This window comes from Phycodurus eques, chromosome 11 (genome assembly GCF_024500275.1).
Source record: "Phycodurus eques isolate BA_2022a chromosome 11, UOR_Pequ_1.1, whole genome shotgun sequence".
NCBI classification, from domain to species: Eukaryota; Metazoa; Chordata; class Actinopteri; order Syngnathiformes; family Syngnathidae; genus Phycodurus; species Phycodurus eques.
The window spans coordinates 20,602,119-20,615,371 of NC_084535.1; the positions used below are offsets into that span (position 1 = coordinate 20,602,119).

Here is a 13,253-nt window from a genome sequence, read left to right on the forward strand (position 1 = left end):
ATGAGTAAACCTGTGTAGAATATTGATCTTCTTGCCTATTATTAATAGCTGCAACACTCTTTCTGTACTAGAGGGATATAATTGTGTGAAATGTTGACTTAATACGTCCCCCGTCCCCCCCCTTTTACAAGTTGACCCAAACTGTTGTTTTCCATGCTTAACCTACTTACTTACCTTGATGAATATGGTACACATTGTAGTACCGCCTTCCTCCAGGCGGAGGCAGTTTAGGACAAACAAAAACTGTGTTCTGTGAAGTAAAGAAAAAAGAGCGTTTGGGTGATGCAAAACTAATTGGAGCTGTCAGCGTGTTTGTTGTAAATCGAGAAGTAGTGCAAAAGACTGCGTCCCGCCGTGTTGCTGAGGCCGCACCGCAGCGTCTATTCACAGGCGCGATCCCACTACTGAGCGGCACGGGGGCTTTGACCTGCTCCGTTTCCGACCTGGGCCGGTGCACCCCTCCTTAGGCGACCTGCTGGTCCCGAGCTCCCCCGGGAGCACCATATCGATACCGAACTTAGCGCGGACACCCGCTCGACACAGTCCGCTGCGGCTCAGAACTCCTGAGCTCAAACGATCCGCCAGCCTCAGCCTCCCAGGAACTTGGATTACAGGCACGCGCCACCGCACCCGGCGAGACCAAGCGACACCTCTGGTGGCTTTGACTTGGAGGCATGTGACGTCAGCAGGGTACGGCAAGGATTAGTGGTTCGATGTCTGGTTCAAGCACTTTGATGCTGATGATACAAAAAGGAATGTTTCACGTATTTCTACTTCAAATACACCCAGAGGTGTGTCTCTATAATGTTGTCAATAAACAGAAAGCTTCCAAAGACATGACATCATCATCTTGGTTTTCCCCTTTGCTTTTCAAGGCATATAATTATCTTCTTGTCTGTATACTTCTGACGTTGAAGAAAGTCATGTCTCAACAAATCCTCTCATTATTCTGGCATTTAGCAGAGGTAATCCTAATTGATCTGAACCAGGAACGGTTTACTTTGATTTCATGTCAGACAGTGAGAAAAACAAAGTGTCTTTTTAGAAACAGTAGTGTAAACTTCTAGTTGCAACTAGTTATAATTCTTTTGGCTAGTTTTAAACAGAGGTTAAGGAATACTAGTGAGCAAGCTTTTGCAGTCCACATAAAATGACACGGACGGTCAGATGGGGCCCACGCGACCTTGAGTGTGAGACGTCTTATCGTGGATGAGTTGTCACTGTCGATGTGTTCATGAATGTCAACAAAGTTTGCTTTTTAGGCTATGGGGTGACTGCCAGTAGAAAAATAATCCTTTTATTCAACCTTGCCTTTTCTAATGAACGTTCCTGGCAGTTTGAGTGAGGAATACAAAAACAACTATACATGTTAGCAGAGGGAATTCCATCAATGGTGGAAATCTTTCAAACTTGTTTTCGTGCCCATGCTCTTCTGAACCCATTTTAAAGTGTAACTGTACACATTTTCTTCTTCATGAGTCCATTTTTGATATTTACTTTTCAAACAAGACTCCACAACCACTGCACACAAAAACTGGGGTCTTTTTTTCACATTGGTTCGCCTGTGCTGGCTCAAGTTCAACTTGGTCAGTTCGTTTGTAAGCCTGCACTGACCCAAGAGCTTCCTGCTCAGTTCGTCTCTCAGCTGCTGATGCCAAGTTAGATGAGTCACTACTGCTCCAATGTCCCGTGTCTGCTGCTCCGTCAGAGGAGCATGAGTGTAAAATGAGGTTGTAGGCAGGCCTGTCCTCATCCTCGCTGTCTGAGATGAGCTCCTCTTCAAATCCTTCAATAGGGCACACCAGCATTTGATCAAAAGCGTTGTCCACACTGAAAGAGAGCAATCAATCACAAATGCAGGCTGAAAACAAAACAACCCAAAAAAAAAAAAAAAAAAAGATTTTAACTCGGAAAATGTGTCTTTCCCAAAGATGATCTTAGTATGTCTACATACTGTATATACTTTCCTTGAAGATTTAAAAATGCTCTCGAGTTTCTATGCTTGATGAAAGCTAACAATTTGATGAATTTAAGCCCCTCACCCCAGGACACAACCCCACGCTGTTAGACAATTTTGTAAATTCTACAGTATTTACTACATACAGTAATATACTTTACACCGTTATTATCTCTGGTTTCCACTGCATCATTGGGTTTTTGTTGACGTCACACAGAGTTACTGTATTTTTTAAATTGATGTCAAGCGACTTAACAGCTGCGTTAGATACACGCGTCTACTTCCTTGTGATTTCTGAATTTGGAAGGACTTCTTCTCCAAGCCAAAAGAGCTCACGTTTCCCTTTTGTGACTCCTTAGCACCGCAATGAATAAAACCATCAATTTAAAAAAAAAAAAATACAGTAACTCTCTGTGCGACATCAACCAAAATCCCATGATGCAGTGGAAAATGATACTGTATAATCACTTTACACTAATGTACTTTGTGGTATGTGGTAAATAACTAGACTATAAAGAAATGCCTAAGTGTATTGTAAAACAGTATATGCCCATAATTGCCAGCATGCGTTGTAACATTCATGGCTCCACAGCGTAAGCATTTTGGTGTAAATAGCAAGACATGCATAGGCCTATATAACAAGAGACACATGCAAAAGAAGACAATTATAGAAGAAAGAGAATGATCATCAAAATCTATTGTGTCGAAAAGCACTGGTGTATATGCTTCAATGATACTCCATACACGTGGTGGTCACAGATCGTACATTCCCGTGGGAAGAAGTCCATAATTGGTCATAATTGGACCAAAAAAAAAAAAGGTTCCTCTATCCATGTGCTGTGGAGTATTAACAAAGTTAGGGTCGAGCAGAATTTGAGTTACACACCCGAGCACCTAATAAAGCCCCCATAAAGAGAGCAACCCACGTCCCGAAGAATCTCTGCATGACCACTGGACTGTGTTTGACCTTACAGGTTTCACTGTGCATACATACAGCACAAATGTCGCCGCATGCTCCATGCATGTAATACGATTAATTGACTTACTATGCGCTTGTGTGACTCTCATGAACCAGATGAGCCATAGAGACATATCGATGCTTGAGGGCCTCTGCCGGTGTGATTCTTCTCTCAGCTTGAAGGTTTAGAAGACTTTTTAGAAAGTTAACAAATTCATTCTGATCTTCAAATTCGCTGAACACCTCTGTTGTATCCGCTTGATTCTGCTGGGTGTGAAACAAAGATGGCTGATATCCAGCCTCGTTTACCAGAGCAGTGATTCTAAACTGGTGGGTCGCGGACAGCTAGTAAAGAAATTACATGAATTCCGATTTTTTCAGTATAGTAAAGAGGTTTACCAAGTTCCCTCATATTAGGTAAGTAACAAAATATGTTACTTCCTTGCGCTCCAGCCTCTCGTTCACTCTGTAAACAAACAGTGTAGCTCAGACTATATGCGTTTGCCACTACATCATAGACATTTGAGATGGTGTTGAAAAAATATATTGTACGTGTTTTCAGGGGAATTATTTTTCCAAAACCAAAATATTGTTCTTAATCTCTATAAAAGTGGGTCGCAACTTTGCTAAAATAGGAAAATGAGGGTCCCATGGTGACAACAGTTGATAACCACTGGACTAGAGTAGATGAAAAGCTCTTTTCCAAAACGAGATGAACTGACAAAACTGATCTTTTCACGTCCTTCTGTTGTGTTAGGACTTCATTACATTTTTTGTTGAACATAACACTGAGGCAACGAATTGTTTGAGCGGGATAAAATCCATGTTTGTAAAACATGCAAGCCATTTTTCTAATAATTAATAATAATCATCAACATTGATTTATATACTGTTTTGGAAAAGGGTTCTTCAAATAGGCATGCATTTATTTGTTCTTTCCTCATTAAAAAAAGAGACCCGCTTACAGTTTTCAGGGCATCCAGAGACTTTAGTCGTATCTTCCATGTTTTAGTCTCTTCTCCGTTCGTAAGCTTATATTCATTTGGAGTCTATAGGAACAAAACAAACACTACTCTTTCATAAAGGCTGTTGTTAACATTTTAAATTCTAGACAGTTATACGTTAGTACCTTTAGTTTCCACTGTTCAAAGTTCAAGTGGGTGAAATACTTCTCGCTATATTTCCCTGCTAAGAGGAGCGAGTCGGCTGGCTGCCCTCGTATATGTACGATGGTACTCATCTTGGGGCACAAAACATGTTTGATGTCATCAGGCACTCTCTTCCTTTATAGGTTTATTTTAACAAAAAGTGAAATGTTGCATTTTATTTACCATCTGGTACTCGCAATTTGTTGCAAAAAGGTGCTGGCCAATATGCAAGAAAGTGAGAGCACAGCCAAGACCCCACATGTCCACTTGCTCAGAGATCGGAAGGCCAAGGGAGACCTCAGGTGCTCTGTTTGTAGGACCACCAGAAATAAGAATTTCATTTGAAAATATTTTTGGGCAAATTGTTTACAGATATATTCGGTGGAACCTCGAAAGTTGAAATGTCCCTGATGTCGTATAATTTGGAATTTGTCAGGCAAAGTGTCAACAAAGTATTTCAGCGAGAATCAAAAGGAGCTTGTTGTGTTTTTTTGGCAATTGCTATTCCAACAAAAGGACCACCAGCCTTAATCATGGAACACAACAAAAGAAGAGGAATTTAAATATTAGCTGGAAATTATGTGAAGTAAGCAGACTTATATTCAAAGCAGTAAGACTCCGACATCACTAAAGTTACAAGTGATTTTTGATCAGTTTGATGGGTTAGTAATCCTGATGAATTTCCCTGCTGGTTTAGTGTAATTTCACATACTGTAAATAAATAATACAATTCAACTAATGCATCACAACAAAACATTAAATTAACATTCGCTTGCTTCTCTCACTGGTCAGCAGTGGTTGCAAGAATATGAACGGGAAGGTTTCTTGTTCTGAGGTGGTGAGTGCCACCGAGCTCAAACTGCAAATGTAATATTGCCCTATGTTGACAACAGAGACGATCCTCTGGCCAATCTAGCAAACCTGCGATTGACTGGCAACTAGTCCAGGGTGTACACCACTCCAAAGTAAACCTGTGATGCTCATAATGACAAGCGGAATAGAAATGGATGGTTGGATAGAATCTACCAGACCACAGAAAATAGTCAAGTGCACTTCAAGGGAAGGCCACAAGTGCAATGACACAGCGAAAAGAAGACGTGTCGTTTATTTACGATAACATAGCTGCATTAATGCTGAACCAAAGGTGTTGGTTTCTTAGCGTTATGTCATTTAGATCAAACCTGGTTGTTTCATTTGTCAGATGGAGTGGACAAAGGTGGGACTGATCTTATTATTCGCTTGAAACAAACTCAACCTGTCCCAGACCACCTCTTCGACGTCTCAAACAGGTTAATTTGGTACCCATACCAGATTGTTGACTTTGTTCTGAACATTAATAAAGGCTTTATGACAGTTTGAAACTGGGATGGATTATTTGATTTTCCATTATTTTCAATGGGATTATTTTTCTTAATATTCATTCATTTTCCATACCGTTTATCCTCACAAGGGTGGGCGTGCTGGAGCCTGGCCCAACTGACTCTGGGCGAGAGGCGGGGTACACCCTGGACTGGTCGCCAGCCAATTGCAGGGCACATATAAACTAACAACCAGTTGCACTCACTTTCACAGCTTCGGGCAATTTAGTCTTCAATGAACCTACCACGCATGTTTTTTGGAATGTGGGAGGAAACCGGAGTACCCGGAGAAAACCCACGTAGACACAGGGAGAACATGCAAACTCCACAGAGGCGAGGCCGGATTTGAAACCGGGTCCTCAGAACTGTGAGGCAGTTCTGCTAACCAGTCGTCCACCGTTCCGCTTGTCTTAATATTGTATTGACATATTACCCAGGATTGTGCTCGACCTTAGAGGTTCCATGGTAACAAATTTAAAGAGGCTTGATCCCTACCGGTACCCCATAGGCTGTATGGTCATTCCAAGAGTCACTGCAGAGGTCTGGAGGGAGCAGCCGAAATCGATTAATTTAACCCTGAATGGCTCACATGAATGGTTTACCAGCATGATGTTATCTGGCTTCAGGTCTGCATGAATTATTCGGATAGCTTTCAGAGCCTCAAAGGCTGTAAGCAACTGTATTATAAGAGGAGGAAATATACTCAGATGTGATCCTTGACCACGTCACAAGCTTAAAAGGGCAATTTAATTATGTGCATACACTGTACAATAAATGTAAGAAATTTCATGTTTAACACAGCTCTGAAATGACTAAATGATCCCTTTACCTGATGCGCAATCGGCCGTATCTCACTGATAGACAGTGGCTTCTTACGTTTCTTGACAACAAAATCGAAAAGGCTCAAGTCTAGCATTTCAAATGCCAAACACGTATACCCTTCATGCTCAAAGTTTTCAATAAACTTCACAATGCTCTTTTTTACCGGATCCAGAACACTCACAATTCCAAGCATTTTGATCTGTGGAGAAGAACAAAATAAAATAAAAATAACCACACACCAATGAGTGAAATCGAAAGACTACATGAGGTAAAAGCTCCCTAAGGATTTAGGATGCTATACCTCCATTTTGGATATCACATTTGACTTGGTTTTCAGGACTTTGAGGGCTATGGCCTGTGACGTGCCCAAGTTTATACACTGGGCAACTTTACCAAAGCTTCCTTCACCAATTAAGTCCTTAACCAGGTAGGTGCTTGTTTTACTACTCAGAATGTTTGATTGTAGTTTATCAAATGGCTTCGATTTTTTCTTCTGATCTGCAAATGGCAACAGACGTATACATTATAGTGGGCATGCAAAGGTCATGGAGCCTACAGAGATTGCTAGCAGACACGGGATGCTACAAGCAGAAGTACCTACCAGTTTCAGTTGATGAGTTTTGAATATTTGAGTTTACACCCATTGCCATTTTATTATCTTTACATTATGTGAAAAATATATCTTTAGGACTGTTGGCTTGCGTCAAGAGCACATTTAACACCATAACCACTCTATGACATCATGCCATGTGATCATGGATGTGACATCATAATCCATGATGACGCTTACAAGTGAGTTATGCGTGTCGTCGTTTAAAAAAAAACTAATTATGGATAGGTGATGACGTAATAAGAAAAAAAACTTGCACAGTAAGTAGGAATACCAACAAAAAATAATTATTAGGGTCGCATGCATCTTCTTTTGACAAATTGTGTTATTATTTGGAAATGCAATTAAAACATATGTTGATGAAATTTCTAGCAGTAGGCATGCATTTTATTCTCGTATTTCAGAACATCTTTGGCAAAAAAAACAACCTTTTTGATAAAATATAGGATTCAACCGGGTCAAGCTCTTCCACATTTGACCAAGTTATAAAAGGATTATATCACCAGTTGTCCTTATTTTAGTTGTGCCAAAATGTCTTCCAGGTCCAAGACAGTGGAAAGTGTAAAGTCAGGTGTCACTGAACCAACAGGCACAGCGTCACCTGCACTGTTAATCCAAACTGTAGCACGTACATGTGCACTCCACCCACCCTGGATGTCAGTGTCCAGTGAGTCTCCAACCATGATGCAGTCCTGGGGCTCCACCTGCAGCAGGTCAAAACACAGTCTGAAGATGGAGGGGAAAGGTTTCTGTTCAGCATAATCTCCCGCCAGCACAATGCTATCGAAAAAGCCTTCACAACGGGCTGCCTCGACTTTCTCCCTTTGTGTTTGAGCATTCCCGTTGGTGAGGAGCAGCAGCTTGTATTTCCTCCGAAGTTGTTTCAGAAGACTGGATATCTCTGGGGACAGATTGAGCAGCTCCAGTCGAGTATTTTTCCACAGGTAGTAACACTGATGTGCCAGGGAGGATGTTGAACAACTGTCCACACTTTCCTTAATGCTGTCTTCCCAGTGACCCACTCGGACCTCATCAATGGATCTGCCAGCTGTGGGGTCAAAGTTCTCATGAAGAAGTTTCTGCTTGAACTTGTCACAAATATTGGTTATGGTGTCATCGTCAAGAGCCAGTGAGGTCTTCAAAAGTTCCTGGGTCTGTAAAAGTTACAAATAGCACTGCAATTACGACATGCAAGTAAACTTCAACAATGTCCAGAAATGGCAGATTTAGAGCATTGTCTCACAACCTTTACAGAGACAAGATACCCCCAAAAAAACTTATGGCACACCGCCAAACAAAAATACTGGAATAATGAAGATCTTGTCTCAGTTTACACGCAAATTGATTTACTCAGTGTGAATTGTAGACTTGTTTAATTGAAAACAAAGCTCTACATACTGTATGTAACTTCAGTTCTAATGAATCCCGGATGACCGCCAGAGGAGGTGATTCAAGCACTGGATGATCACTCATGCGCATGTGCAGGTCGAGATTTTTCACCTGTGACCTCCCGGTGCCATCCATTAGCCTATATAAGCGTCCCTGGTTTGTTCTCGCGCTTTGGTTGAGTCTGGTTGTGGCACGTTGCGTCCACAGTATTGCTCCACCTTTAGTTTTACTTTACTATATTGAGTCCACCTTGGCGTTTTCTACTGGTGGGAGCCAACATGGGTTTTGTGGCGGAGTCTCCAAAGCGACGTGGAGAAATTTTTATTAACAAGGCGATGTGTATGGTATGTCAGCACCTTCAAAAACATCCAACACTGTGTTTATTCATTTGAAGAAGTATCACCCAAGTGATTATGTGGGAAGAAAACAAACAAACAAACAAAAAAACAATTACAATGAGTACAGCCTGTCACTCTGTTAGTAGCACAAGTAGCATTAGCTATTAGCCACTGCTAGCGGTGAGGCCACCAGCAACAACAATAAATCGTGTCATTATTATTCAGGTGGTTTGTAAAATGGCAGTCGATTTTTTTCCCCCCCATCTTCTGGCCAACTTGGCAGGTGAGTCAAAAAGTTCATTTTGGCCCCTAATAGCCAGGCCTTGCAATGGGCCGCCAAGGACCCGTGAGCGGGCTCGCAGACACCAAATACTGCCGTTGACGCGAAACAGTAGAAGCAGGTGCAACCTGCGGATGGGCACGGCAGTTTAGGCCCGCCAACTGCTGCCTCGTTTGAGAGACCTAGGCAGTGCGCTGAAGACAGCCGCGCTGCCAAAGATTCCCCCTGGAATGAGGGGCAATGCCCTCAGTGCTCCCCTATAGGCCTCAGTCAAGAGCGATTGGGCCAACCAGACCTGCCGACGCCCTTGCGTCAGCGTGGAAAGGAGGAGGCCATGTTCTCTTGACATGAATGCAAATGTCTGTAGGGCAGTGTCAACCAGCCCCCATGTAGGAGTATCAGTACCTGAACCCTCCAGCGAAGACACCAGGCCCAACAACAAATAGGACAAGGAACCGCTCAGGCACGTATGGAGGCAAATGGATGGCACGGGGAAGTCACAGGTGACTTTGTTGTCATTAAAATCTCAACCTGCGCCTGCGTTATCATCCAGTGCTTGAAGCACTGCCTCTAGTGGTCAGGAATGAAAGAGAACTCAGTTTCAGAAACAAAATCGTTTTTCTCCACTTTCTGCTTTGTGTGAAGTTTCTATTTGTGAATATATTCTTCATGATTCATTATGATCCTGGAGTAAACACCACTTCAAAGATTGCTAGTTTATTACACATTGCACTTGATTTGGTCGTGAATATGGAGATCTGCTCATGGCCAAAATCTAAAACTATTTACCATATCACCTTGAACAGAAAGCTGTGATGTAGCAGTTTCTCAAATGAAGAATGTCGAAGTAACCCTTTTTTGCATCCTTCGATTTTTCTGTATCTATGCGGTCTTGGAGGAAAAAGTTCGGACACCCCTGAACACAGCTCAATGGTCTCATTGACTGGTTTGAAGGTATGTCAAAAGTATCATACAAATCAATCATTAGGTTTTCGTATGTAACTGAGTTTAGACTATTTTTTAGTCCACAGAATCAAAATGACGTGATGATTTGGGAGGGGGAGAAAAAAAAAGTGCAGCATCAGCTGACAAACTGGGGAAACAAATTAGCTGTGGGATAAGGCCGTAGAACAGGTACATTTAAAGAGAATGACAGCCAATCTGAAAAAGGGCGTCTAAATGATCGCGTGAAAAAGTACAGTGATGGGAAGTACAGTACATGTACTATATATATCATGATTTTTACCGCAAGGGTGTGGCAGCTGACTTTCCCAGTCATATGAACGCAACGCAGCCGTGACGAAACTCAGGTTGGCTTAGTACACATGGCATTAAAACAGGAATAAACTTTGAGCAGGAGAATACCACCTTTTGTATCGCATATCGACCCGCCCGATGTGTTTCGATGAGCGTGTTGTCCAGGTCAAAAAGTATCGCCTTTACAGCATTAGCGTCCATTGCCAAATTACACTGAGAACACGGAAGTAGAGCTCATCGAGTTGCGGAAGTAATTCAACTCGACCAACAACACGATGCTGGGAATTGTAGTTTATTTATGAATACACCGCACTTTCCCTTTACATCCCCTAGAGGACGGTAATAAACCAAAATGCCCATCAACCAATGTTCAAGCCTATTGCTTTTAAATCAGGCAGGAAGTTAATCCATTTGGTACTGTAGCGTTAACACAATCACAGCTTACTGTTCCAAAATACCAACCATACAGCTGTATATATTAAAGCACTCATAATTTTGACCTTCACTTCCAATTCAAGTGTAAGTTTTATATATATATATATATATATGTATGTATGTATATATATATATATATATATATATACACACATACATATATATATACATATATATATATACATCATATACATCTATCTTTGGTGCAGGCAGCGTGGGTTCAGTTCCCACTCAGTGACGGTGTGAATGTGAGTGTGAATGGTTGTCCGTGTCTATATGTGCCCTGCGACTGACTGGCGACCAGTTCAGGGTGTAGTCCGCCTTTCGCCCAAAGCCATCTGGGATAGGCTCCAGCGTCCCGCGACCCTAACCAGGATAAGCGGTGTTGAAATGGATGGATGTATATATGAATAACATAGTCAACACATTTGTATCCACTTTGTTCTTTAAAATTTGTTCTGGACGAGCACTGCAGTGTCATGTATTATTAGCCCATTTCATTCAAATTCACCGCTCGCATATTTTTTTTGTGAACAGATAAACTGAAATAATGAAAGTCTGAAATAAACTGAAATAATGTAAGTATTTCAACAGTCATATCAAATCAATTATTAAAACTGCCTTCTACCATCTGAAGAACATATACAGAGTGGCTTGCATGTGTCAAGCAGACCAGGAGAAGCTCACCCATGCTTTTATCTTAAGTAGACTTGACTATTGTAATGGTCTTCTGACTGGACTTCCCAAAAAGAGCATTGACCAGCTACAGCTCATTCTGAATGCTGCAGCTCGGGTTCTGACCAGAATAAAGAGGTCAGAGGATGTTACTTATATTTACACTGGCTTCCAGTCAGCTTTAGAATAGATTTTAAAATTCTGCTACTGGTCTATAAATCACTAAACGGTTTAGGTCCTGAATACTTGAATGAGAATGAGATCGACAGACTCAGGTCAAATAGTGGAGCACAGAGTCCAAAGCAAACATGGTGAAGCAGCATTTCACTATTGTGCTGCACATAAATGGAATAAATTGCCAACAGAAGTGAAGTTTTTTCTTTGTTTTTAAATTCTTTTACTCACGTAAAGCACATTGAGATACCTTGTGTTTCAGAATCTGTCTATCTAAATAAATTTGCTTTGCTTTGCTTAAGTCTTGAGTTGACGTTCGTAAACGTGAGGTTTGAGCATATGCAACGTATATCACCTGTTATTCTGTGACACACACTCATACAAAATCAAAACATACTTTTGTTGTTACGCAACCAAGTCATTCTCACCTCTGGCCACGAGCCAGCGGTTCACACGCAACTACGTGCAGGCCTGATTGTCTCCCAAACCCATTCAGAACACACAAAAAGCTCTTCTCATTTTACCTCAGATCATCTGTTGGACTTGTCACTCAGGTGCTTACGTGACTGCTTCAATTGGCATTTCAACAACAAAAAAATACCACAGATAAGATATAAGCCGAGAAATGGTGTGAGACGCTTAACTTGCTACTATCTATCAGAACAAACAACGCCTACCTTTTGCACGCGAGGTGAGAACTAAGCTCACTTAAGGAGCAGGCGTGTAGCAACTCGAAGCGCTTCTAAAAAAAATAAAAAATCATAATCTTAAAAAGGAAGTCAAACATTAAAACTGCATGCAAACAGACAGAACAAACGACTGCTAAGTTGTAATTTCCCTGTTGAAATTGGGTAAAGGGTGTGTGTGTGAATTTAATGAAAGTTTATAAAGCATATGAAGGAACATTATCCTGTCCAGGGTCACGGGAGAACTGGAGCTTATCCCAGCTGACATTGGGCAAGAGGTGGGGTACGCCCTGGACTGATCATCACCAATCATTCACACCCACATTCACAAATATGGTTAATTTAAAGTCTTCAATTAACCGAGATCCTTGACTGTGATGCAGACGCGCTACCCACACGCTTCACCGTGCCGCCCACGCTGAACAATTCCACATTTATCTTTGTAGGTGGCAACAAATGTCACATACGCAGCACCAGGTTCTGGGCCCCCATACCACACTTTCATCCATCCATCCATCCATTGTCTGAGCCGCTTCTCCTGACTAGGGTCGCGGAAGTGCTGGAGCCTATCCCAGCTATCATCGGGCAGGAGGCGGGGTACACCCTGAACTGGTCGCCAGTCAATCGCAGGGCACATACATACAAACAAACAACCATTCGCACTCGCATTCACACCTAGGGGCAATTTAGAGACTTCAATTAACCTACCACGCATGTTTTTGGGATGTGGGAGGAAACCCGAGTACCCGGAGAAAAGCCACCCAGACACGGGGAGAGCATGCAAACTCCACACAGGCGGGGCCGGGGATTGAACCCCGCTCCTCAGAACTGTGAGGCAGATGCTCTAACCAGTCGATCACCGTGCCTCCACCACACTTTCATTCCATTAAAAAATATATATATTTGTCACGGGGGTATATGGGGAGGGGGCCTGTGGTGGATGGAGTTTTCCTTCCAGAAATTATTTGTTGTCATGAGGGTTTTGGGGCTTAGGGGCCCCTGCTGGACAGCCAGGTGCCCCCCATCTGCTTAGGGCCCTGCGACAGTTGGCCCCTTTCTCCCCCCAGTTCGACGCCCCTGCACACCACCAAACAAAATGTTACAAAATGTATGAATACTGCAATAATGATGATCTCGATTCAATTTAAACACAAATTGATTTACTC

The 13,253-nt window shown here is 42.1% G+C and overlaps 1 protein-coding gene across 1 annotated transcript; it reads right to left on the reverse strand.

Moving 5' to 3' along the window:
* Positions 1-6,149: 6,149 nt before the first annotated feature.
* Positions 6,150-10,354, reverse strand: nanp (N-acetylneuraminic acid phosphatase). Its single transcript, XM_061689958.1, has 2 exons — positions 10,229-10,354; positions 6,150-8,007 (listed from the first exon to the last, which is right to left on the reverse strand). The coding sequence occupies exons 1-2, from the start codon at positions 10,316-10,318 to the stop codon at positions 7,366-7,368; spliced, it is 732 nt and encodes a 243-aa protein (XP_061545942.1). The 5' UTR covers positions 10,319-10,354; the 3' UTR covers positions 6,150-7,365.
* Positions 10,355-13,253: the final 2,899 nt, after the last annotated feature.

What these genes read in the sequence shown, in the direction of transcription:
- nanp (XM_061689958.1), bottom strand. Translation starts at nt 10,318, where the DNA reads ATGGACGCTAATGCTGTAAAGGCGATACTTTTTGACCTGGACAACACG. An exon ending in GTCGATATGCGATACAAAAG is followed by an intron (nt 8,008 to 10,228) that starts GTGGTATTCTCC and finishes TAACTTTTACAG; the next exon opens with ACCCAGGAACTTTTGAAGAC.